This window comes from Theropithecus gelada, chromosome 4 (genome assembly GCF_003255815.1).
Source record: "Theropithecus gelada isolate Dixy chromosome 4, Tgel_1.0, whole genome shotgun sequence".
Classification (NCBI taxonomy): Eukaryota; Metazoa; Chordata; class Mammalia; order Primates; family Cercopithecidae; genus Theropithecus; species Theropithecus gelada.
Genome location: NC_037671.1, coordinates 123,212,849 through 123,239,629, shown reverse-complemented (window position 1 = coordinate 123,239,629; position 26,781 = coordinate 123,212,849). Strand labels below are relative to the sequence as shown.

At 47.6% G+C, this 26,781-nt stretch overlaps 1 protein-coding gene across 2 annotated transcripts in view; it reads left to right on the top strand.

Moving 5' to 3' along the window:
* The window catches only part of SMOC2 (SPARC related modular calcium binding 2), a 213,262-nt gene that overhangs the window by 50,930 nt on the left and 135,551 nt on the right, over positions 1–26,781 (top strand). For both annotated transcript variants that reach the window (XM_025383441.1, XM_025383440.1), the window contains exon 2: positions 15,931–16,102. In XM_025383441.1, coding sequence (XP_025239226.1) covers positions 15,931–16,102 — 172 coding nt within the window. The remainder of the gene's footprint in view (positions 1–15,930; positions 16,103–26,781) is intronic.

The following is a 26,781-nucleotide window of genomic DNA, read 5'->3' as shown; positions in this document are numbered from 1 at the left end:
TCTTCTGCAGCTTTGCATGATGATGAAAGCAAATGTTTTGTGAATGATGTGTAGATGGCAAAGTAGGTGACCAGTTTCCAGAGGCAAAGGAAAACTGTTACTGTTCAGAAAATGATGTTCAAAGTACAAAGGCCAAGGCATCTTCAGAATGGAAACCACTGTGATAAGATCTGGCTGTCTAAGAGTCTTGCAACTTAAAATTATATTAATTTGATATATTAGTATCAACATTTTAGGGATATTAAATCCTAGGTAGTTAAAATTAGCTTTTGACAAACAAGTTGACATTGTAGACCTGATTTTATTTTTCAAAAAAGTGTATAAATGCTAGTTTTTCTTTTCTTAGTTAAATGACAGAGAGCCAAGAAAATCAATTTCATCTGAGTATTTATTTCACCAGACATATGTAGTTTCTAACCGTCTTTATTGTTTCTATTTTAATTGGTTCTTGGTATTCAGTGTCTTCCAAGAATAACTTCCAGAGGAGTTGCTCTTCAAAAAACAAAATTAGATTCTATGTGGTAGCCACCTTTCATAAGTGCGTTTGGTAACCTTAAAATATTATGAGTGTGGGATCATTCTGATGCCATTGGAACGACCCTAAATTAAAGTCTTGTCTCTGTTTCCATCATAAACCTCATTGTTTTCTTGGTTTGACATTATTCCAGGCATATTGGTCCGAATCTTGGCAAGTGTATTAGATGGTTATTCCAGATGTTACTAAGAGCAGTTTTCCTTCTACACACTCTGAGTGCAAGCATTCTTTATGACATGGCGAAGTATTTGGTCTGGGCTCAGGTAGCTCAGTGGTAGGGCAGGCATGTGATAAGCTGGTCTCTTTAGGTTTTAGCAGACATGCACCTAATGCACTCCCAACCAGCAAATGCGTGAAAAATGTGAATACTTGGCCTCTCTTCTTCCTTCTTCTCATTTTCTGAATTTAACACCTAGATAGACATTTTCTTGGCTTTAGCTGAAACACTTTACTAGGGTTAAAATGCCCATCAGAATCTTTTTGGATAAATGAACACACACAGAAAATGTTTTCTTCTATGCATTTTTGCAGCCAACAAGATAGGGAATCACTTCCTAAGTGTGTTGAAAATGAGTGGGCAGTGCCCCTTGACTTACTCTGCTTAGAGTGTCACTGATTTCCTGGGAAGCCTAACACTTGGAGGAGATGTGAATGGAGAAATGCAGCTCTCCTCACACTGGGGTTTTGCGATTCTTTCCCAAAGGGCTGGGAGTGAGAGTGAGCCCTGGGCTGGAGCAGCTGAAGGGCAAGGGAGGTGGCTGGGAAGGGCGGGCACCACTTTGCTCCCAGCTGCTGGGATGGAATCATAGCCTGGTCTAAGTGCACTGGGCCTGGGAGGCCTGGGATGGACCATCCTGGTGGAGGCCTCCCTCTACCTGCAGTTCCGGGGGAACAGGGAACCTCCCTTGGGCCGGGGTGTGCTCACCTCACTGGGCCTTGCCCCTTCCCTCATGCTTGCATCCTCCAGGCCCCGCCCCGGCACCTTCCTGAAACCCGCAGGGAGCCTGCTCACACCGTGACCCTTCTCAGAGGGTCTAAGGTAAGAGCAAAGCAGGGTGGGATCGGGACACAGACACCTCCTGGCTCAGAGTGGTCCCGGGAAAGCCATGCTCCTGTGCCCTACATGGGCTCCTGCAGACCGGGCTTTGTCTTGCTCTGAGTGAATCAGAAGGGAGGGACCTGCAGCCCAGGGAAAGGCTCCTTGTGGCCCAGGTGTAGGTCCCTCTGCGGGTCCAGCCCCCTCTAACCGAGGCAAAGCCCACCGTGGCAGGTGGATCTTCCTCACTTCCTCTCTCAGCCACTGGCTGATGCCAGCCAAGGTGACCTTGTCCGCGGCTCCCAGTGCCCACAGCTGGGGTCGCTTCCAGGGGTCCAACATTTTCCTTGGAAACCTGAGTTTTAAATTCTCTTTGTCACATTTAATTGTTCTGTAAAATACAGATCGTAGATGTGGGATGCTGTGAGCAGCTCCCGAACAATAAATGAGTGTGTGTTTACTGTGGCGACAGCCCTGAAATTCGCAATGCCCAGGACGCGTTTGGTGAAACTTTAAAGAAAGCCCAGGTGACACTCCTAGGGAGCAGGGCTCCACAAACCCCTCAGGCCTGCGCCTGCCACCCCCACACTGCCTGTCCATTGGCTGCAGGACACAGGTGTGACCCGGGTCACAGGGCTCTGCTAGCTCACAGCTTCACCCCCCTGCGCGGTTCCCCATGGTGGCCTCACCCACCAGCAGGGTTCACCCTGGGGGCTCCACCCACCTGCGCGGTTCCCCATGGTGACTTCACCCACCTACAGGGTTCACCCTGGGGGCTCCACCCACCTGTGCAGCTCCCCATGGTGGCTTCACCCATTGGCACGGTTCACCTACCCATGCGGCTCGCCCTGCCCTCCTTGGCCTCCTCACTGATGAGCGGTCAAGGCCAGGTGGACCTGGGAGCTCACACCTCAAAGCCTATGGGTGCCCTGCATGCATTTCCTCTCCCTCACCGCCTCCTTGCTCTTTTCTATTAATGTCTAAAATACCTTTGAAGTCCCTGGAAATCTTCGGAACTCCCTTCACAAAAGTCTCCAAGCTTCTCATCCTCCTGTAATTAAGGTGTTTCTATTTTCTCTATAATTAAGTGTGATTTTCAAGACACTTTTCTTAAGTTACTCTGCTTGGTATTCAGGATTGGTTCGATTGGTCACAGAGCCAGGGAGCTTTTTTGTATTCATCTTGTTGCAACTGTTTGTTTCTTGGGCATTCTGTGGAACACGCTGGGGTTTGGGAAGCCAGGGTGGGGAGTGCTTGCCCTGCCGTCCCTGTTTCTAGATAACATTGTCTGGAAGAGCTGTCTGCAGTGATGGAAATGATTTATGAGCTGCCTTGTCTCGGACAGCAGCCACTAGCACAGGAGGCCATGAGGACTCAACACATAGCAAATGAGTGGCTGGCTTCAGATTTTACTTTATTTTAGTTAATTTAAAGGTGAATAAAGGCTCATGGTTTGTGTGTTGGACTGTCCAAGCCTGGAGGAAGCCTACCCGTGCTGGGAGGTGACGGTGGAGTTGCAGATGGGACCAATCGCCTGTCGACCCAGCCCTCAAGAGCTCCTTTCTTTCTGAGAGGTTTCTTCCTCGGCCGGCACCTGGACAGGGCTGCGGTCCGAGAGGTGTGGGGTGAAGGACTGCAGGAGGCAGTGGCGAGGGCCCCCACCCTGGGGCCTCCTGAGCCCTCCCCTGCCCATCTCTGAGATTGCACTGTGCACCGCAGCATGGGGACCCTTCTGAGTGGAGTGTGACGACGTTTCAGCTGTTCCATTTCAGAGGACTGTGGGGAGAATTCTCTTGGAAGGATTCCATGTCTGGGCTATCGCATAGAGTAAACAAAGGCTGTCAAAAATTCAAAGAATCTGTTTTAATGCGTGACCCAAGGTGAGAGGGGAACAGGAGCCTGACCAGAGCCCCCACTGCCTCTCCTCCGGGCGAGGTGAAGATGCGGCCCCAGCAAGCGTGGGGAAGGCTGGGCAGAGGGCTAGAGGGGGCTCTGTGGCCCAGGCCCGGCCCCTTCCTCTCAAAGCCTGTGAGTGTAAAGCTATGCTATGCAAGAGCCCTGGGGCTGCGGTCCTGGGGAAAGAAGGCCCAGCCCTGGCCCTGTGGTTAAAGGTCTTGGTTGGAGTGGAGGGCAGGGGCCTGGGCCCCAGGCCCGTGGCTGGGTTCTCCTTCCCTTGCAGAGGAGCCAGGTGACCGCTGGGAGCCTCAGCTCTTCGTGGTCGAATGAGGCGCCTGGGCTGGCATCTTCGTGTGTTCATGCGTGACCCTGTGAGCAGCTCCATTTAGCCTCCAGCCCTGACAACATCCCTTCCAAAGGGGGTGGCCTCTGCACCTGCCCCCAGGTGTGGGCAAAGGGGATCCAGCTCTTTTTATTACAGAGAAAAGAATTCACCCTTCCTTTCACAGGTATCTGTGGCCTTCGTGGCATGTGGTGGTGAATGGGGATGGTGGTGGGGGCCTTCTTGAGTGCCCTCTCTCCTCCAGGGACCCTCCTGTCCACCTGGGCAATGAGCGTGCAGATCCCTCAGTGACGGGGGAAGCAGGTTCCCAGGAGTCCTGAGTGGGAGCAAGAGGCCTGCCCCAGGAACGTACCGTTCTCTGGACATGCACTGGACAAATGCCCGTTAGGAGCCCATGGTCTCGTCAGGAAAACCCGGCTCAGATGAAGCGAGAGACTAACTCGGTCTTCCGGTCATTCAGTCGTGGCCAGCATTGGCAGCTAAGCATTCTTAGTTCTGAGATCTCCCTACATCCACGTTTTGCCCCTCACAAAGCAAAATAAATGGACACAGTCAGAACTGTGATGATGGGAGCTGCTGAAGGGCTGTGGGTGACATTTAGAATAAACTGAGGTCTCACTGCCTTTAGATAGAGACACAGGGCTGGAGGCTGCCTGGACTTTATGCAGAGATCAGAGGCCCCTGACTTACATGCTGGATCACATTGTCACATTGACCTTTACACGCTGGGCCATTTTGTTGTACTTGTACCCGTGGGACTGCACGGCTGCTGCCCATTCCTTTCACGGGGAGCCGTTTCTCTTCACCAGGATGAGTGGGAGACAGGTGATCTGTGGAGCTGCCTCTCGGACATACTGTTTCCAGCAAGGATCTGCCTTTTATGTTTCCTATTTTAAATCCTTCAGTTATGCCTCTCAGTGGAAATGATTTCACCGAATAACACAGTCTCCACTGAGGTTTGGCGAAGAAACAAATTATCTGGTATCTCGGCGTTTGGATGCATTTCCCTGGCTTTCCAGGTTCCTCTCATATTCTCTAACATGTATTTTAGTGTAATTTGCTCTAAATGCTTTGAAATGAGCAAGAGCCTCAGAAAAGAAACTCTGGCTGAATGCCTTTGAAAATGTCATTTCATCAGCAAATGCATTCGCTATTCCAGGGAAACCTAAGGACAGAGAGGGAAAGAGTGGCTGTCTGTCGGGTAGTTTAGCTGTTCCAGAAAATGTCAAGGCTATCAGGGAATTTGTGAATTATATACTGTTATAAAAACAGAGCTAGTTCTTCAATAAAAGAGGTCAGGTCATTGGGGTTGTCTGTGTCATTGGAATGGTAGGGGAGCTGTTCTTTTCTGATCGCCCTTCCTGCTGCGGGCTGAGTGGTCAGAGAGCCGCAACATGTGACGGTGTTTTGTGAGGACTGCCAGGGCCCATAGCCTGTCTCATAGCTTGTCTACTACACATGGAAACCCTGGGTTCTCCCAGCCCTACGAGTCAGAGTCTGGGGGGACGGCAAGGGCTCATAGCCTGTCTACTATACACAGAAACCCTGGGTTCTCCCAGCCCTACGAGTCAGTCTCTCGGGGGACGGCCAGGGCCCATAGCCTGTCTAGCACACACGGAAACCCTGGGTTCTCCCAGCCCTACGAGTCAGTCTCTGGGGTGGAGATGGGAGTCCACTGCCTGGGAGGCGGTGCTGCACGCTGCCACTGTGATTCCGGGTGCTGTTGGGCATGTGGGAACCACAGTCCAACTCGTGCTTCATACTTATTTTCATGGTTGATTTGTACTTTTATTTTCAGACACTTCTCATGTAACCTCTGTAATCTTGTCACTGGCTAATCACTCTCCAGGTAGCATGTTTGCTTTTGCTGTCAGTAAGGGTTGGAGTTTATCTGCTCTTTTGTGAGTTGCAGCCCAGAGACCGATGAGCTACACATGAGCTCTGAAGTGTGCCGCAGATGGGGCAGTGATGAGAGTCAGACCTTCAGGTTAGAAGTCAGATCTGTTTTTTCCCTGTACGCCTACAGCAGAGAAATCCAACTGTGTATCGCCTCCCAAAGTTTTAACTGTCTTCTACGTGTGAAGGAAGTAAGTTTATGTATTTCCATTGTGTATGTTTTTATGTTAATTGGAAACTACTCCTTTATATCCAGTTATCATGTAAGTTTTCCACTGGGAACCCGTGAGGAGCTACACATTTCATTTTTTTAACCAGAACCAATAGGGGACTGTGGAGCAGACTGGGCCCTGGGGTCCCACGCTGACCAGCAGTGCAATCAGGAAGGAGTGAGTTAATTTATCACTGTTTCCACATTGTTATCTGCACAATTGGACTAATGATAGCATTTAATACAGAAGATGGTTAGGTTAAAGGTACTAACGCAGTAAAGTGTTTAGAACAATGCCTTGCCCAGGTGCTCAGTGTTCAAGCTGTGAGCAGGGAAAAAGGCTAACAGAGATGAAGTCCATGTCAGGTGCGGTGGCTCATGCCTGTAATCCCAGCTCTTTGGGAGGCCAAGGCAAGTGGATCACCTGAGCTCAGGAGTTCGAGACCAGCCTAGGCAACATTGCAAAACCCTGTCTCTATCCAAAAATACAAAAATTAGCTGAGCGTGGTGGCACCTGTAGTCCCACAGCAACTCGGGAGGCTGAGACAGGAGAATCACTTGAACCCAGGAGGCAGAGGTTGCAGTGAGCCCAGATTGCCCCACTGCACTCCAGCCCAGGTGACAGACTGAAATTCTGTCTCAGAAAAAAAAAAAAAAAAAAAAACGAAAGAAGAAAGAAAGAAAAAGAAAAGAGAGATGACGTCCAAAGAGGGTAGAGCCAGAGAAGGGGAGACTGAAGTAGGAGGGAGGGAACTCTGAATGCTGGAGGTGTTTTGTACTTGGCGTTCACGGGCCTCCTGTTGACTTGGGTGGAAGGACGGCGTTCACGTGTGGCACCCGACAGGGTCCCTCACGGAGGTGTTCCAGGGTCTCCGCATGGTCAGGCCCTGTGTTCTTGCACTCATTTTCTCGAACACCTTCTCTCCGCCCTGCTACTTGCCCCAGTGATTCTGTAGGGACCCTGGGTGGCCACGCGAATGTGGCTCTGAAGACAACACTCTTCACTGAGCCTCAGTGCTGGCCAGACACTGCTGGACTCCGAGGCCATGTGGGTGCACAAGCGTCTCTGTCCCCAAGGAGGTACCGTCCGTGGGCTCAGGAGCACTGGACTTAGAGTCCGTGCCCGTGCATTCCGCGTCTACAAGGTTACTGCTTCACAGTGGCGGCTGAGGACGCACACGAGTGCTTCGCACTCATCCAGGGGTGTCTTGATCCTCACCAAGAACCTGGATAAGAAACACTTTTGTAGCTAAAGCAATGAGGATGGTTCCTGAGGCTACATGAACCTGGAAACACTTTTAAGTGACTGAAAGCATGATAAGACTCTCCGATAGAGCGGACATTGCTTACGAGAGGGCAAGTTCAGCTGTGTTAGTGTTTCATAGGGGACTTGCAGAATCTACCTTGTGCCTCTAGACACCTCTGACCTGTAAGAATTGTGGTCAGGGCCGGGCACGGTGGCTCAAGCCTGTAATCCCAGCACTTTAGGAGGCCGAGGCGGGCAGATCACGAGGTCAGGAGATCGAGACCATCCTGGCTAACACGGTGAAACCCCGTCTCTACTAAAAATACAAGAAAATTAGCCGGGCGAGGTGGCGGGCGCCTGTAGTCCCAGCTACTCGGGAGGCTGAGGCAGGAGAATGGCGTGAACCTGGTGGGGCGGAGCTTGCAGTGAGCCAAGATCGTGCCACTGCACTCCAGCCTGGGCGACAGAGCGAGACTCCGTCTCAAAAAAAAAAACAAAAAAGAATTGTGGTCAGATGCTAAGCGTAATCTTTTGTTGTCATTGCCAGAGGTAATTATTGCATTAAGGTAACACCGTCCTCATCATATCTTATTAGGAAGAATTGTAGAATAACAGAGTTCCTACTGAATCTCAATTAAACCTAGATTGGAACAATGAATAACCTAAGAGATTTCTTAAATTATCTCAAAAATTACTAACAAGCGGCAAAAATATCCATTTTCGTCATTGAAATTAACACGGATGTGGAGACAGGGAAAGACAATAAATAGAAAATAAATGTTTTGGAAAAGGAGAAGAGAGTTGCAGAGCAAGAAGTATAGTAAAGCATTGTCATTCCCTCGCTGCGGGGCCAGGAATCTGCATTGTCTGTTCTCACTGTGGGGCCAGGAATCTGCATTGTCCGTCCCTCGCTGCGGCGCCGGGAACCTGAAGCCCACCCTGCAGAACGTGAGGTGGGGGGAAGATGGAACCAAGAGCTCTAGGAAATCCTGGGTCAGGGGACCAAAAGCCAGTAAACCGTTGGTAAATACACTTATAAAAAGTTGCAGGTCTACTAAAAAAAAAACACACAAAGGCAGCGTGGTAAACAGAGAGAGAAACCACCACGGCCTCAGGTCTCCTGCTTTCCTCTGGGATCTCCGTACTCAACAATGTCACCCGGGGGTGGCTGGGATTCAGCCTCGCTTGGTTGTGTGTTCATCCTGAGAGGCCCGTCTTGGTTCCCCACAGAAGGTGGAAGTGTCTCCAGGTGTTTGGTCCTGAGAGGGGCTGCCTCACCCTGGCCACGTCCTCCTGCACATCCCTCGGGTCTTCCCGCTGGCTGCAGATACCTCACTCTGGCAGCTCCGTCGCAGGGCTAAGCCCTCGCCCGCTTTCCTGCACCTGCCTCCATCTTTCCCAGGCTTCCCGGAGAAACCTGCTCTCTTTTCTTGAACTTCTAATTTAGTTCCCTTTTTACTGCACACTTCTCATTTTCTCTTTGAAAATGATCACCAGCAGGAGGATCCCTTAGTGCTCACACACTAGAGTTGAAATGGCAAACATACCCTATATTCATTTAAATGGTAAATAAGCAGGACCTCTGCTCCAGGGCCTTCTTGCAAACAACATCTTCATATCTTTTCCAGACACTTTCTCGTGCACTGTCACATTTTGTTTTCACAATCATCTTTATGAAACAGTCATCATCGTTATCACCTCCATTGGACAGGTGAAGAAACCAGAGCTCACATGGCTCCATACACGTCCCTGGTCACTTTGCTCTTCTACCCTCGCCAAGGTCAGCATGTTCCCTTTGACCACAGAGCCTTGCCAGCGCAATGGCCCTCCGTGCACTGCATCTGCCCACAGTTACCTTCTGCATATGTATTGGGTTTGTGGCTGTAATCTGGTCATGCAGATTAAAAGAAATTCATCCCATTCAATCGTTTGCTCTTGGTTTTTAAAGTCCTGTGGGTACCCAATAAATAGAACGAAAAGGCAAAAGGGGGTCAGGAATGCTGATGGGACCTGCATTATCACCACTGCCCTAACTCTCTGAGTTATTTCACTCAGACTCTTAAACTTACTAAGACAAGCTGCCTTCGAAAAGCTGATGCCCAGTGTCTCTGATTCACACCTCACTTACTTTTCAATTTAATTTAATTTATTGAATTAAAATGAATTTAATTTTGAGAGGGAGTCTTGCTCTGTTGCCCAGGCTGGAGTGCAGTGGCACAATCTTGGCTCACTGCAACCTCCGCCTCCTGGGTTTAAGTGATTGTCCTGCCTCAGCCTCCTGAGTTGCTGGGATTATAAGTGTGTGCCACCACGACTGGCTAATTTTTTGTATTTTTAGTAGAGATGGGGTTTCATTGTGTTAGCCAGGATGGTCTCGATCTCCTGACCTCGTGATCCGCCCGCCTTGGCCTCCCAAAGTGTTGGGATTACAGGTGTGAGCCACAGCACCCAGTCTATTTTTTTTTTTTTTTTTTTGAGACAAAATCTCACTCTTGTTGCCCAGGCTGGAGTGCAGTGGTACAATCTCTGCTCACTGCAACCTCTGCCTCCTGGGTTCAAGTGATTCTCCTGCCTCAGCCTTCCATGTGACTGGATTACAGGCACCCACCACCATGCCCAACTAATTTTGGTATTTTTAATATAGATGAGGTTTTACCATGTTGGCCAGGCTGGTCTTGAACTCCTGACCTCAGGTGATTTGCCTGCCTCGGCCTCCCAAAGTGCTGGGATTACAGGTGTGAGCCACCATGCCTGCCCACCTTGCTTGTTTTCTAAACAAGCAGAGAGCACTTACGTCACGTCTCCACAGTGAGCTCCTCCTAGTGAGTCTCCGTGCTCCTGGAAGGCACCTCCGTCAGCAGGGCTGTGCTGAGGCTGGGAAGCAAATGCCCTCCCCACATGCTGGTTTTCTTCACGGTCCTCGTCCACATGTGGAAGAGCTTGTTATTTTATCCTCACAGCTACCTCAAAGGTGACAAGGTATTATTACTCTTATTTTCAGATTAGCAAATTGAGTCTCAGAGATTGCACAGGTGGAAAAATGCAGAACCAGCACTAACTCTCCCCTGTTGGTGCAGAGCCCAGTGGCACCACCGGATTGTGCTAGGAATGTGATGCCCTCTCAGTGTCCCACAGAGGCTGCAGTGGCCAGAATCCAGTGTTGATGCCCCCACACTGAGCGTCTGTGACTCAGTCTGGTGCATCAGGGAGGATCAAAAAAACGCACCACAAAATTGGTGAGATCCTGTGCGGAGTTTGTTCGTTGGCCTCACTGTGTCGTGGTGAGGACAGCACACGCCTCAGAATCCTCTGCCGGAGGGAGGAGCCCAGCACCTCTTCGTTTTCTGTTTGAACCTTGGTCTCCTCAGGTCCTCAGGCGAGGCCAGCGCGTTGATTTGAGAGGCACTGACCACCACGATGACACACGAGGCCTGCTTTCAGTGGCGTCCTTTCCGATTCGTTCCTACTGCTGGCCTTGACACATCCACTTGTATGGATTTGCCCTGGGATGCCAGCTCACACGGCTTCTCATCCAGCTTCTCTGGGTTCCTTAGATCAGCAGCCCCAACCTTTCTGGCATGAGGGACGTTCAGCAATTTTTCCATGAACCGGTGGGTGGGCGATGGTTTCCGGATGATTCAAGCGTGTTACATTTATTGTGCACTTTATTTCTATGATTATATTGTAATGTATAATGAAATAATGATGCTACTCATCATAATGTAAAATCAGTGGTAACCCTGAACTTGTTTTCTGGTAACTAGATGGTCCCATCGGGGGGAGATGGGAGACAGTGAGAAATCATCAGGCATTAGATTCTCATAAGGACCCACAACCTAAGACCCCTCACATGCGCAGTTCACAATACGGTTCACGCTGCTATGAGAATCTAATGGCACTGCTGATCTGACAGGAGGCGGAGCTCAGGGGGTAATGTGAGTGATGGGGAGTGGTTGTAAATACAGATGAATACAGGGTTGGGGACCTCTGCCTTAGATCATCTTTTAGGAAGCAGCAGATATGCCCCCAAATCGGCTTTGACCGATCTTCCCTCTGAGCCGCTCAGGCACCTGTGTTCTTCTTTATACAGCATGGTCATCATTTGTGGATGTACATTTCTGCCCTCTGGATTTTCAGCTTCATGAGGGCAGATTCTTCTTCGAAATCGCATCCTCCGGTAGAATGCCTTTTACAGAGAGGGGTCACTTAATAACTATTTAATATGCTCCGTTCAAGCTGGGTCTGACTTTTGAGCTAACTGGAAACATGAGGCTTTATTCTGAAAGACTGGGAGCAAGAAGGCGAAGACAATAAAATACTGAAGTTAAGGGTTTCTAAAATACATATAACGTGGTGCAACTAACTTCCACAGATGCCAGATGAATGAGTGAACGAAATGTCCGTCTCTTAGATGCCAGATGAATGAGTGAATGAAATGTCCGGCTCTCGGATGCTGGATGAATGAGTGAATGGAATGTCCATCTCTGGGAGAAAATGTCCCATGGAGAGTTGTGTTTTCCTTTTATATTTAAGCTTCGCATTGCGGGCTCTGAAACGGGATTTCCATATTTGCATGGAAGATTTAGGTTCTCTGTTCTAAAAGAGTAGGACCCTGTTTTCTGCACCTGAGAAAGTCCAGGCTTTAAAATGGAGAAATGATTCTTTAAAACAGGCTTGAGTCTGTAACCACTCTCCCACCTGTCCCCAGTGACTTTCAGAATTGTGCAGGCTCTCCAGGCACTGGGCTTTGTTGCCAGCGCTGTCCTGTCTTCTGTTCAATCTCATTTCTTCCTGTGTGCACCTCCCATTAAGAGAAAGCAAACACGTGGACACTATTTATTTTCTCTTGGCCTGTTATTTAGAAAGTGTGTGCTTTTGAGATTTTTTTTTTTTTTTTTTGAGACAAGGTCTCACTTGCCCAGGCTGGAGTGCACTGGTGCACAGTCATAGCTCACTGTGACCTCCAATTCCCTGGGCTCAGGGGATCCTCCCACCTCAGACTCCTAAGTAGCTGGGTCCACAGGTGCACATTTATTGTGCACTTTATTTTATTACACCACCACACCTGGCTAATTTCCCCCCACGCCTGATACAGACGAGTCTTACTGTGTGGCCCAGGCTGGTCTCAAATCCCTGGCCTCAGCAGATCCTCCTGCCTTGGCCTCCCAAAGCTCTGGGATTATAGGTGTGAGCCACTGCGCCTGGCCTTGCAAATCTTACAGCTACAGAATTATGTATTTCAGAGGCAAAACTTCCTTAATGTCTTCTCATGCCATGCATTATCTCATATAGTCAGAGAAGTATTTAATCAATATTATAAGGAGAAATTTTAAACATGTTAAGATTTGAAAAGTGCTTTTACCTGTTTTGTAAATGGTTTTTGTTTTAATCTTTTTCTTCTGGTCCAAACCCAGTAATTTATTAAGAAGAAGCATAGACCATGACTTTAACCCATTGAATCTGTCTGACTGGTTTTCTAATGTGTGAGCTACTTGGTATCCACAAAGACACTTCGTGTGCCCTTCCCTCCCCCCACCCTTACACCTGGGCTCCTTGCACCTGTGCAAATAGCACTGCTTCGTGGAAATCAAAAGAAATAAAAAACCCCTGCAATTCTGAGTTTTCTTTTTAAAATAAAGTCACTGGATGTCCAATTGATTGCATTCTAAATTTAGCAAAGTACTTTTTATCTTGAATTAGTTTTAAGACTCTCAACCGAGTTCTTTTAACACATAGTGAATTCTTTGGAATAGGAATATTTATTTTTCTTGAATGGGCTGTTTATTAATGAACACAACTTAGTTAAAAGCTTATTTTCTTACATGCACTGTCTCCCGTGAAATTTAATTGCTATTAAACAGGAAGTAGGGGAGAAACATATGCATATCCTGTGTGTTCTCTTATTCCTGAGAAATCGTACTTCCATTGTTAGTTCTGCACTAGTAAATTATGGTCAAATTCCAAATGCCTGGATGCTGGGCGCTTTTATTTGAGAAAAAATATCGAGGCTGTCTCTTTTCCTTTAGAGAAAATGATAATTACAGCGTCTTCCTAAGTCCTCAGCATCTCCTGACTTAGGGGTTCCGGAAATACATAGAGACCACCCCTTAAACATAAAAATGAACAGGATTTAGGTTATTCCATCTTTTCCTCTACAGTAGAAGACAGCTATGAATAGGGCGGGCCCCTGTGTGAAACGAGGGCACCTGGGGCTCCTCCGAACACACGGCAGGTTCACGTTTTCTTTCTGTTTTTTCCCCTCTTTCTTGGGTACAAAGCTGCGCTGCTCCGGCCAGCTGTGTGCTGCAAGAATGAGGCTGTCGAGATCCTCAAGTGCTGGGGGGCGAGGAATGACTCCGAAGCATTTTATAAGATCCAGGCAGCATCTCAGCGGGTGGAGGAACTTCCCAAGGCACAGCACCCGAAGGCCATATCTCCCAGGAGCCGCCTGCCCCGGGGCGCCCCCCACCGCTGGAAGAGCTTGGGCAGTGCGTGTTGGTGAAGTGAAAAACGTGGCTGAGACTCATCCGTGGCAGAATTCAACTGAATGTATTTGTGTGCCGGCTCTGCCCTCTTTAAGTAAAGCACACATTTTTGCAAAACCCTGAAAGGCAATGATCTGTTTTCACTCGCCTCTTAGCTAAAACAAACCTGAATGGTTTCAGCAGGTGAGCTTATTCTCAGGAAACTTAGAGCACGCTGTTTGAAACGGAACCAATGTGAAAAATAGCTCGCTCTGAGATGGCAAAGGCCCCATCACCTCTGGGTGCGGGTCACCTGTCCCCTGGCTCCAGCCTTCATCCCCAACTCTGGGCAGGGCCACTGCCAAGTAGCTTTGTGAGCTCCAAAACACACAGGCTCACCTGTTCTTAGCCACACCTGCCGCTGTCACAGTCCTCAGGTCGGGAGCTCTGAGGACCCTGCCTGGATTTCTGGTGAGGTCTGGGGCTCCCCACAGGCCATCCCACCCCTACAGCGTCTTGTGTGCCCTCCCTGGCTTTGAGTCCAGCTTCGGCTTTTGGCTAATCTCTATTTTTAGTTTTTTTTTTTTTTTTTTTAATCACTGTGAAGGTTTAAAAAAATTGTATGTGTAACATTGGGCAAATTATTTAAAGTGGATAAATTTTCATTCAGGAAATCACAGGTTATGATTCCTTCCACTGCCCATCAAGGTCACCGTAGTTCCTGCAAAGTTTGGGTCAAGATTTATCTTCAAGATAGCACAGCACAGTTTTAAAAGAACGGAGACTTAACCCACAGTGGTGCCGACAGCTCTATGTGACAATAATACACAAGTGAGTGTAATTTCCACGGCCAGCCTTGCCGAGTTAGCTCCACTGACACAGCCCGCTTGGCGATCCACAGCACTGAGGGTTACAATGCTGATTAGCTGGGCAAAGCTAACCTTTAAACAGAGCCAGCTGAGATGCAGACTTCAGGTCAGAAAGTTTCTTAGCTTCTGGAGGAATGCAGCATCCTGAGTTGGTGAATTTCTTTTTCCTCTCTCACTGGTAAAGGAGCATGCTGATGAGGGCCCCCCAGCTTCTGCTGAACCTCAACCCTATCTTCCCGCTGCTCAAACTGGAAGAGGGATTGGAGCAGCACTCTCTTTATGCCCACCAATATCGCTGGACGAACAATGCCACATAGCCCCGCTCACGTGCACACCACACCCAGAGGGCCATGTACTACCGTAGCCTATGTTCTGCCAGCCACAGCTCTGCACGCTTCTTTCTTTCTTCTAGTTAATGTATTGTCTCTGCTCTGAATCAGGGAAAACACCCCCTGGGGCAGGTGATAGTCTGGGGACCAAAGGCCTCTGACAATCCCGTTTGTCCTGGAACACAGATGCTTCCTCAGGGTCACTTTGAGCTTCACCTTGGTGTCTGGTGTTTCGTCTGGCTGATGGAGGCCCGGACAGGACTAGTGGCCGGTCAGGAAGTGGCAGGACACTGATGACTTGTCCAAGGAAAACACGCGGGGCCAGCACGCCCAGATCGGAGGCTTCCCTGGGGTCCGGCGAGCTCTGAAGCGTGGGTCAGGCTGTAAAAGAGCAGGAGGGAGATCAGGGGCCTGGAGCTGCCGTGGTAACTGCAGGGCACACATGGCCATTAGGCGATGCCTATGGCCTGCCGAGAATGTTCCTGTGCCTTAGGCATTTTCAGAGAAATACACAAGCTTCCTCTGGGCCATGAGGTCACTCATTCATTCAACAAACATTTATTCAAAGAACAATAGTCCAAGTGAATGCAACCTAGTCCAGTTGAATGTAGAGTTCATCTGTATTTGGAGAATGTAGATGAAACTGTGTGGCACCATTTAAATCAGGAAGGATTCCCTCCCAGTTCCAGACAGTGGACATTCCTGATACTTGTCACTTCCAGAAGAATGGTAACAATGTGGTGAATGTGGAGGCAAATTCGTCAGTGAATTCACAAATTAAAAGGAAAACATTGCTACTCAGACTTTTAGGGGTGAATCAGGCACATGTGCATCCCCTTCAAAGACCAACGATTCACATGTTGTCCTATGCCAGACGGCCGATGTTGATATAGAGAACGTCCAAATTAGCTAGGCTTTTGAAACAGACAGTGGCTAAAATGTTTAGACGTGCCCGTGATGCTTCTGGCAGGGGTGAGAACCGGGGGTGCGTTATCCCTCAAGCTTTTATTCCCTGACCGTGAAGTGGCCTGGGGCAGCCTTCTGTTTTCTGCTGCTCTGAAGAATGTGTCTTTAAATTTGTCTGGCTTCTTTTTTCTCCTTTAAGTTTTTGAGAGTCGATCAAGATAAAGACAAGGATTGTAGCTTGGACTGTGCGGGCTCGCCTCAGAAACCTCTCTGCGCATCTGACGGAAGGACCTTCCTTTCCCGTTGTGAATTTCAACGTGCCAAGTGCAAAGACCCCCAGCTAGAGATTGCGTATCGAGGAAACTGCAAAGGTGAGCTACTGTTTGATCATTCATCCAAAGATGGGGACATCCGTCATCAAAATGAATGCAAACATACTTTCATACTTGATAACTTTTTATGTTTACAAACTCGAGTTTATGTTGGCATTTTTTTCACAGCATGTAAGGAAGAAGAGTAATTTCTTTGAATTTTAAGAGCAGAGTCTTTTTCTACTTATCTAGTATTCTTTTCTTAGAATGCCTTATTCCATTGAATAAGGAAGAAATTTATCCAAATATTTCAGTTTTTTCCCCAAAGTCTTCTAAAATTATTCTCAATAAGATTTCTTCCTGATTCTTTCTCATTTTTCTTTTTAGCAAGTGGGATGTGTACAATAGCATGTGTGCAGTTTTCAGTGATTTTTTGGTGTTGATTTTATACTCTCAATTTTCAGTTTTGCCAGTTTAAGAATTAGATGCAGGTTAAGAGTCTAATGCTTAGAGCCAAAGATTGAAATGCTTCCTACATCAATGAAGGGTTTGACTTAGCAAAAGATGCTGATATTTCAGAGTTATTTTCAGAAAGAGATTTACCTTCTTTGTCATATTATCTAGGAAAAAAGACCACAGAGACTAAAAGTGCCTTTGAGATGATGTTCTGCGTCATCTGGCAATTAGCTTCAACAATCCTCTTAAATGAAACAAGACAGCAACCACACTGCAAGCCAGCACTATGAGTGCCGTGTCTAGACCCATGTGCTTACCCAGGTGTTGAATAAGCTTGTTCTTCCTTTCATAATGTAATATAATCCAGGTACACAGATTTCAATTACTTTTGCAGACGACAAAGGCAGAATTTTGCCATGTTCTTTAGGCCTGAGAGTTCTTCCTACTGATGTTACGAAGACATTCCTGTACACAGTCACAAGGCTGTTTCACTCAATGCCAGACCGCATGTCCAACAGTGGTCCCATAACGTTATAATGGAGTAGATATAGAAACCTGTTGGATGGCACTTGATATTGGCATTGAGATCAAGTAGGGGAAATGACTGATGTTCAGTAATGATGCCGGGACATTCTGTTTTCCATATGGAAAGATAGGTATATCAATGAAGTTGTATATATCACGTAAATGTGTGTAAGTATACTCTATGATGTTCACACAATGATGAACTTGCCTAAAAGTGTGTATTAGTTTGTTCTCACACTGCTAATAAAGACATACCCAAGACCGGGATGTTTATAAGGAAAGGGGTTTAATTGACTCATAGTTCTGCACAGCTGGGGAGGCCTCAGGAAACTTACAGTAATGGTGGAAGGGGAAGCAAACACATCCTTCTTCACATGATGGTAGGAAGGAGAAGTGCTGAGCAAAAGAGGGAAGCCCCGTATAAAACCGTCAGATCTCGTGAGAACTCACTATCATGAGAACAGCATGTGGGAAGCCACCATGGGGGTCAAATGACCTCCCACCAGGTCCCTCCAATGACACGTGGGGAACTACAATTTAAGGTGAGATTTGGGTGGGGACACAGCCAAACCATATCAGGGTGATTTCTCAGAATTTATCCCTGTTATTAAGAAACACATGACTTCACCCAGATTTAGTACTCTGAAAACAAGGAACAGCATGAACTACCTCTGGAGCCCTGGTCTTTGGCCGGTGGCAAACCCAATCCCTATGCATTTACCCGCCTGCAGTGTGCACAGACTCCTGATTTAAAGGTCAGACTCCTCTCCACATGCACCTGTGGCTTTGCCCATGCCAAATGGCTATTCATTATCAAGGATTTTTTTTTTCTGAAATTACAGTTTGTTCAAAGTCAGAGTAGTTCAGGACACAGCATTTAAAGGCTACACAAATGCCAAGTATGGGGCACGGTAGGTAGGCAGGTAGATTCTCCAGTAAGAGTCCCTGGGAAGATGATTTTATTATACATCTGAGGGCACAAGAGAGAATGGTGCTGTGGAGCTTAAAGTCCCATTCTGTTTCTAAAGTGTTTATCACATAATGGTGTTATCCTCCCCTCACGCTGGGGGAGTCATGAAGACCCCGGAGCAAAAGCCCACTCAGAGGATCCTATGAGGACCGACAGGAGGGCCTGAGGGGGAAGTAGGTGGAGCCAGGCTGGCAGGGCTGAGTGCTGGATCCCGGAATTTTCGTGACTATGGAAAATGGAAAGACACAAGAAGTCGTGGGCAGAGCAGGGATGCACGAAAATTGCTGTTCTGCATGGTGCATGCTTCCCTGAGCTCACCAAGCTGCCCCATCCCAGCACCCACCTTGGGCCTTTGTCCAGGTGTGCCAGGCCCCAGTGTCACCAGCACGATTGCAGTGAGTCTTGCTGCGCTGAAACCCTGGCGTGCTTTAGAAAGGACCACAAATGGAGGGGTGAGCTACTTTCAAAGGGGTAATGGAACTTTAATTCACTCATTAACCTCAATACGCTACTGAGATTGCAAGGAACAAAATGCAGTAAAAAAGTATTTGATTTATACTTTAAATAAATGAAGTGCAGTGGCAGTATCATAGCCGGATCCCAAACACAAAGTTTAAAGATGCTGACCTGAACTTAGTGGGACAGGTGTGACAAGCACCACAGCGAGTGGCCTGGGCTGGTTGCTGCCAGCTCATGGAACCCACCCCAGACCTCAGGATCCATTTCAGAAAGCTGGGCTCTGGATACTCATCTGTTTGAAGCAGCTCATGGGGACTCTGGAAAACCACTTTCTATGGCCTGAGGTAGTGCCAGCCCCTTCTAGAAGCAACTAATAGCTGGTGATGATGCTACCCATTGACCCTCCAGTGTACCCGCACACTGAGGAGCTGACTCCATCTAACTGTAGCCCAAATAGAAAAAAACAACACTTGGAAAATGTGTGAAAGAGAAAGAACTATATATATATATACACACACACACATATATATTTTACTGTAGTAGAAAAAATAGTTTAAAGTTATTTAAAACACAGATGTGAAATATCTTTCTATTAAAAAGTCCACAAAAATAAAGATAACATGATTAAAATTGAAAGCATTTGACATTCTTTCACTGAATTGTATACTTATATGCACTATCTACATTAAAACACAAGTTGAAACTTTGACTATAGCAGCAGCAATAGCTGCTCCAGCTTTCTTTGTGGTGTAGGGAAAATAGAATACACCATTTAAAGTAAATGATGTTTTGTAAATGACTGATTTATTTTTTCCCTAAGCATCCCTTCTTATCTCAAGGAAAAGGAAAATAATTTGTTCAATCTAATGTACCTGAAGTTCTATAGTTCTATATCACTATTTTGTCCTTACAGGTTTTTTTTCTCAGTAGACATTTAGGTTTCAGTAAACTGTACATTATTTTAGTTCTAATTCCCTTGGTGAAAACTTGGATGACATCTCTTAGATTCATTTAATGGGACACACACACACACACACAAATACACACACACATACATACACACATACACACTTACATAAACACACACGCAAACTCTTAGTTTATTCAAGTGGACCACTGACATTTCCTGAGCAGCTTGGTTTTATGTGATTCTAAAATTGTATGATCAATTTGCTTCAACCTGATTCTTTTAATAAGTCCTGACATTTACTTGATATTGATACATTTGGTAAACTGGCATTTTCTTCTTACTGAATGATTCCTCGAAGAGCACGGGGGCTGAGAGTGAGTCCATCAGATAACCTCTCAGGGAGCTGGTCTCTTCATTTGATTCAGTCCAGCACTGGGTTCCCCAGAACTCAGGGACTCTAAGAATCTTTGTCCCTGGCAGCATCCTCCAGATGGGAACTGGCTGGCCTGCTTCTAGCACTGGAAACAGTTTCATGTGAGATTTTCAATAGGATCCCGGATGCTCCCAACACCCAGGCTGTCTTCAGACCCTCCTATGAGGTGGATGGCTGGGGCCCTACGGGGTGGCAGGACACCTCCCTCCACACAAGGGCCAGCCATGGGGCACACAATGGTGTGCACAGGGCGCCCTCATGGGAGTTCTCCAGAGCCTGGCGGTGCCTACTTTGTGGGGTCATAAGCATAGGACCCCAAAGTGCTGCTTCCTTAGCCTGCCCCAACACTGCAAATTTGTTTACTCTGCATCTGAGAAAGAACAAGTTAGTCTGTTTCTTTGGAGATAAGCTATTCTTTTAAGAAGCATCTTTCAGACTCAAGGACACACGCCCACCAAGAACAGTGGGTCTTCTTCCACATTTTGCTTCCTTGCATCACCAATGCTCTACTGCTAGAAGTCTTGCTTTGTTGGCTAGGAAGGACCTTGGTGCCTTGGACAACTGTCCAGGGATAATGTGATTTCCAGCATGCTTCGCCCATGAAACCACATGGCCATAGGTTATGGAAAGTCGGCATGGAGCCAGGTACATGGCTTGAAGGAAGCATGTTCTTCTCTCCTTTGTGTCTGACCGATGTGTGTGAGATTCACACTGGAGAAAGACTCAGATGTGATTTGATGCCTTGGCTGTAGTTATAAATCTCAGTTATCTGTGCTGAGAAAAGAGAAACAATTTAAGAATAAATTTAAATATCAGATGATGTACTCATCACAGAAGATTTTAGGAGTGATTACCTATAAAGTCTCAGCTTGTGGAAACAAGTGCTGTAGAAGTGGGGAGGTCACAGCACCTCATTAAACTTGGAATTTCATGTTCCCTTTTCTTGCCATGTTCCCTTAGATAACGCCAGTTGGATATTCCATTGAAAGGCCGTGAGGAAGCCTCTGCTTTAGCTGTAGCCTTTGAGGAGGAGTGTGTGAGGGATTTCTTAGACAAAGGAGGGAGGATGGTCGGTCCATCTCTCTGGGTGGAAGCTCGTCATCTGTGACCCTCTCTGGCTTGTGGGTTTTTCAGGTGTCTCCCCAGCACATGACTTCAGATCTTTGCCATACCCAGCTGCAGGGTCAAAGTGACATTCTTTTTGGATAGGGAGAACAAATGTCAATTAAACACAGATGTCCTTTTTGGTAATATCCTCATTAGTTTGTTTGCACCTGCATCTAAGCCAACTTTTCTGGATGATTATTTCAGTGGGAATTCTCATTTATGTTACCAAAGTAGTTTTATACCATACATTTATGACACACAAAAAAATATAAGGGAGCAGTAGGCAAAAATAAAATGTACCTAACCAAAGTCGGTCTCACTTAAATCAAAAGGATTCTATTGGAAAGAATACACAGGCACCTGTAGTCTTCAAAATCTCATGTGTGTGGTGCTGCAGATGCCAAGGTAGCAAACATTAAAATCAGTCTGAGGAGAGATTGTTCACCGTGCATTATAGATCTTGAAATAAGTGGGTGTCACGCTTCTCTGATAGTCTAGATTTGCATGTGGGGCTGGGCTCGGAGAGGCTCCGTCTGCTTTCCATCTACATGTTGCCTCCAGTTAAGTCTGTTCCCTGCTGGAGGCTGCCTTTAAAAAGGGGCTCCCACCTCCCATCCGCAGTTGGAGTTTTCCTAAAGTAGCAGCCTCGCACCTGCATCCTGGCTCATGACGGAAGAAGGGCCTCTCCCTGAGGGGCTGGCTTCTTCCTAGACCTCGCCCTGAGGGGCCGGCTCCTTCCTCTAGGCTGTCATACTGTCAGTCACTTACACACTCATCCCAGATCCAACCTGTCTCAGTGCTGCAAATGCAGCAGTCGCGGCTCCTGGGGAGCAGGAGCAAAACACACTGAGCCCAGGAGGGGTGAGAACAGACACAGGGCTTGGTGTCTACTGAGCAAATTGCGCTTCTGTTTCCCTCTAAGAGCATAAATATTGCACATTTCACAACGAAACTCAGGTTGAGAATTTTTTTCCCTGAAGGTAAAAGAGGGAGCACAGGATTGTCCGTTTAGATCATTTGTGTAACACAAATAAACCTCTAAGTTTTCTCCATGTGATTCCTGGAGTGGGCCTTGGCTAGTGTAGCACAGTGTCGTCTTGGCACATATGAAGCTGCTGCTGTCTTTAGCATTTTGGGGGCACTTTTACATTTTTGGTGGGTGACAGTTCTGTAGGCCTGTCTCTTTTGGATGTACTATTTGGAAATAACAATTAAAATAGTTTAATCCATATTTAATTAAATTCGATTTAAATGTTCTGCACACTTCACACTGTGATCTAACCATTGACCCTGAATAGAACTGCAGTGGTTTACACCGATGCATTTTTCTCATATTTTCATAGAAATTTGTGGAGTTTGTGTTTTCAGAACTCTGCAAATACATTAATATTTTTCTTTTGATCTGAGACTTTTGGCGCTTTCTTTTCAACAAAATCTCTGGCATTCCATAGAAAAGCCAAATGCCAGGAGAACTTGGAACTATTTTGAGATTTCTGAAAACACTATTAGACAAAAGCAGCTTCCTTGGAGATCTGAGGACCAAGAGCTTCTGAACGGGCGAGTCCGAGTGAAAGAAACATGGTGACAAAGGCTGTAACATCCACCCATTGCTCTGCGCACCCATCTCCGAGGCTGCACAATGACCTCAGCAGCCCTCGGAGAGCCGGTGGGACTCTGCCAGCACGTGGCACACAGGAGGCCCACGGCACCGTAAGTCCACAGGTATCACAGTCAGATTCGAATCTCCACAAGATGAACACACATGCTGTTATTATTAAGATTATTAGGCGGCAGATCATGAGGTCAGGAGACCAGCCCGGCCAACATAGTGAAACCCCGTCTCTACTAAAAATACAAAAAAAAAAAAAAAAAGGAAAGAAAACAAAAAACTTAGCCGGGCGTAGTGGCAGGTGCCTGTAATTCCAGCTACTCAGGAGGCTGAAGCAGGGGAATCCCCTGAACCTGGGAGGTGGAGGTTGCAGTGAACCAAGGTCGTGCCATTGCACTCCAGCCTGGCGACAACAGTGAAACTCCATCTAAAAACAAAACAAAACAAAAACAGATTACTGCTACAATGAGGTTTAGAGACTGTTCTTTCCATTGGTGAACCCCCCCCCCGAGTGATACACACATAGAAGTTTACTCCCTTGGCCAAGTGATGGTTGTTACAACCTAAGTGTCGGTTTTGGGGTTGCTTATCCCAGTTCGCTGCGCCATGACAAGGCGTTTCGTGTCAGCGCTTCCCAGGAAAAGCTCCTTTCTTCAGGATCGCCCCAGACAGTCGGCTGTGAGGCCTGGAGACCTGTCTGCAGTTGTCTCTCCCGCATTCTCTGCAGCTTTTGCAGAGCTGGGGCGGGGTGGGGACCTCTGTGCTCCTGTGGCCGGTGGCGCCGTGGCCTGGCTGTGAGGCCCCGCAGGCGTTTGGGGTGGCACCTTCCCAGGCCTTCTCAAGCTGCCTCAGGCCTGCTCCTGATGCTTCCAGCGAGGAACAGCGGGGCAGGAGTGTCTCCAGGAGGAAAGCCAGGCGGCCTCCCGCCGGATGTGGGTCGAGGTGCAGCTCCTTTCACTTCCCAGCGTGGACCTGAGGGGCTGCCCCTGCCTGGGGAGCAGCTTTGCCATCCTTTCAATCAGCAGCGAGAGCTCTCGGGCTCCGAGGCCAGGCGCTGCCTAAGAAGCCGGAGCCATGGGCATCTCACACTCCAGAGGCACCAGGCCTCCCCATGGGGATCCCTCCACGCGCTCCGCTCCTTCTGTTGCAGTTTTCCTGAAAGCACAGCAGTAGCCCCTGCGGCCCGCAGCTGCTTCTCAGCACCTGCAGGGAGGACCTGCCTTCTCCTCACCTGGGCCTGGGCAGGCTCCGCCGGGTCCTCGCATGTCTCTGTCCTCGCATGTCTAGAATGAGGAGCCGGCTCAGAGGAACCCCAAGAATTCTTTCTCTCTGGAGGTTTTCCCATCACGTGAATGTTTCCATCGAGCTCTTCCTTGTACTCAGCGACCTAGAAACAGGCCAGAGAGCTCCGCACCCGCCCGTTCCTTCGAATTCCACGGCCTCGCCTTCGCCTTCGAGGAAGCGGAGTTGCGACGTCCCCATGAAGCTCCTTCATCCCTGCACAAGCGCCCGGGGCCGGAGTGTCACCTGGCTCCTATCGGGCGCATCAACCTGCTCATTTTCCTCAGAGAGACGGGCATTTCCACGAAGGAAATCTATGAGGGGGTGTGAGTGTGAGAGTGTGAGTGTGTGAGATTACGTTTCTGTTGTGTGTGTGTATGTGTGAGGTTGTGTATGAGTGTGAATGCGTGTTCATGTGCATTGAGTGTGCATGTGTGATGTGTGATTGCATGTGTGCTTGTGTGTGAATGTGTGTGTGTGTGCATGTCTGTGAGTGTATACTTGTGTGAGTGTGAATTCGTGTGTGAATGCTTGTGTGAATGTAACTGTATTCATGTGCTTGTGAGTGTGCATGTGTGTGAGTGTGCATGTGTTAATGTGTGAATGTGCGTGAGTGTGCATGTGTGAGAGAGTGTGTACGCTTGTGTGAGTGTGCATGTATGTGAGAGTGTGTGTATGTGTGTGTGAATGTGTGTTCATATGCATGAGTGTCCGTGTATGTGACAGTGTGTGTATGTGTGTGTGAATATGCATGAGTGTGCATGTGTGAAAGTGTGTGTACGCTTGTGTGAGTGTGCATGTATGTGAGAGTGTGCATGTGTGTGAATGTGCGTGTGTGCATGTATGGGACTGTGTATGCTTGTGTGTGTGAATGAGTGTTTATGTGTGTGCATGACTGTGCATGCATGTGTGAGTGTGGATCCTTGTGTGAGTATGAATGTGTGTTCATATGTCTGAGCATGCATGTGTGTGAGTGTGTGTGTATGCGTGCATGTGTGAGTGAGCACAAGTGTCTGTGATTCTGTGCCCTGGGCTTCTGGGCCAGGTGCTTATCCCTGGCTCCACCCTTTCCAGGTTGGATTTCCTTTCCGCAGACGCAGCTATCAGAAGCAACTTCAATCGGATCTGTGCTTGTGCCTTGCAGAAACTCTACCCCGAGTATGTTTACCTTAACTCGCTTATGGTATTTTAACACGTCTGATGTTTGGGAGCGTCCTTCTCTCACAGCCTGGAGTAGACATAACAGGAGGTTCAGGGCCTTCAGTCTCGTGTGCAGCCGTGATCAGAAACACAGCCGGACGTTCCTGGAATGTTGCACATCCAAAGGACCTTTCCTCGGTTTGCTTTAGCGGCACCACCAAACCCAAGGCACCAGCTCATCAAAGGAGCAGGGGCCTCTCCGCACAGCCTACGGAGCTTCTGCCCTCTGGAAGGCTCTAGTCAGCCTTCCTGCAAAGGATTTGGTGACCATTTACACAATCATCCGTTTTGATCTGTTGAAAATCACTGTTACTAATTTTCATAGAGATGGGTATGATCAGTGGTTTCTTGTGTAAATATTATAAAGGCTGTCTGAATACTGTAATATAGTCTTGCAACGGTTTGCAGTTTCTCTTTCTCTTTACAGTTTGGCAATCTCAGTTACATATTTAGGGATTTCCTATTGTAATTTTGTTTCTGCCTTGATGCATTTAAAAAGAGAATACTTATGTAAAATGAAAATGTCGTTCCTGTCTCCCTTAGCTCTGGAATAGTGTCGTTCTGGTTATGGTCGGGACGGTCGCATGGATGTACTAGTCTGTGGCTGGGGGGATGCACCGTGCTGCTTTTGCTGACCAAGGGCTGCAGATCACTGGGATTGGGAGTGCTTATCACAGCACTTCCATCTATATTAGGATATTAGGATGGAAAAGAAAACTTCAGTTCTGCTGGACAGTATTGCAGCACAGCATGCTTAGTTTTCCTGACTCTGGCCTTCAAAATTACGGGTGGGTAAAATACTACAACTTTTAAAACACAGTGTCTGCCTTCATTTGATGCCAAAATCAATAAAAGCCATGCCACTCTGAGGGCTATCATTGCCGTGGCCACTACAAAGGCACCATATGTGTCCTCTGCCTGGCTGCCATTTGCTCGTTCAGCCCGTGGTGTTCCCACACCAGCCCCGTCCCGGGCAGCCCTGCACTGGGTCATGGGGAGATGGTAGTGGAAGCTGAGCCTGAACTTGAAGTGTTTACATGGCCGTGGCCATAATCATAGCCATTCAGTGACCTTGTGAGATCCAGAGTCAGAGCATCTGTTGACCACATATCCAGCTAGCTGCTCCTTCTATATCGATGAGTGAGACACCACAGTAATTACCTGTGTCCCAAAGTTCTCTGCCTATTGCAGTGGGAAGCTGAGCAGCATCAAAATCTTGAGGCATCATCTCTGGTGTAGACAAAGCATCTTGGAAGACCAACAGAAAGAGTTACTTTGATTCACCTTTGCCTAGCTTACTGTGTTTATGTTATTCTATTCTGTTAGAGACAGGAGTCCCTGAAAGAGGAACTCTCTGGGCTTAGGACTACCAAATTCAGCATCACCTGTGAAGATCGCTGTTTCATGGCCCTGTTTTGAAGTTTCCTCAAAGATCCTTTTTAACTGTTCCTTTTCATTGTTGCTCTCCAGAATCCTCTGTAAAACGTCCGGCAAAGCAGCCTCTGCTGATTCTTGCCTCATCCTGTTTTGAGAGATTCTAGCAAAGTAGGGAATCATCTGCTTCCTGTTTAAAAGAAAACACTCATCATAAGTAACCATTATAAAGCACTGCTATTCATTTCTACTTTGTAGTGAGCATCACACTTAACGGTTTCCATGACATATCTTTTTTTTTTTCTTTTGAGACGCAGCCTTACTCTGTCACCCAGGCTGGAGTATGGGGGTATGATCTCGGCTCACTGCAACCTCCACCTCCCAGGTTAAAGTGGTTCTCCTGCCTCAGCCTCCT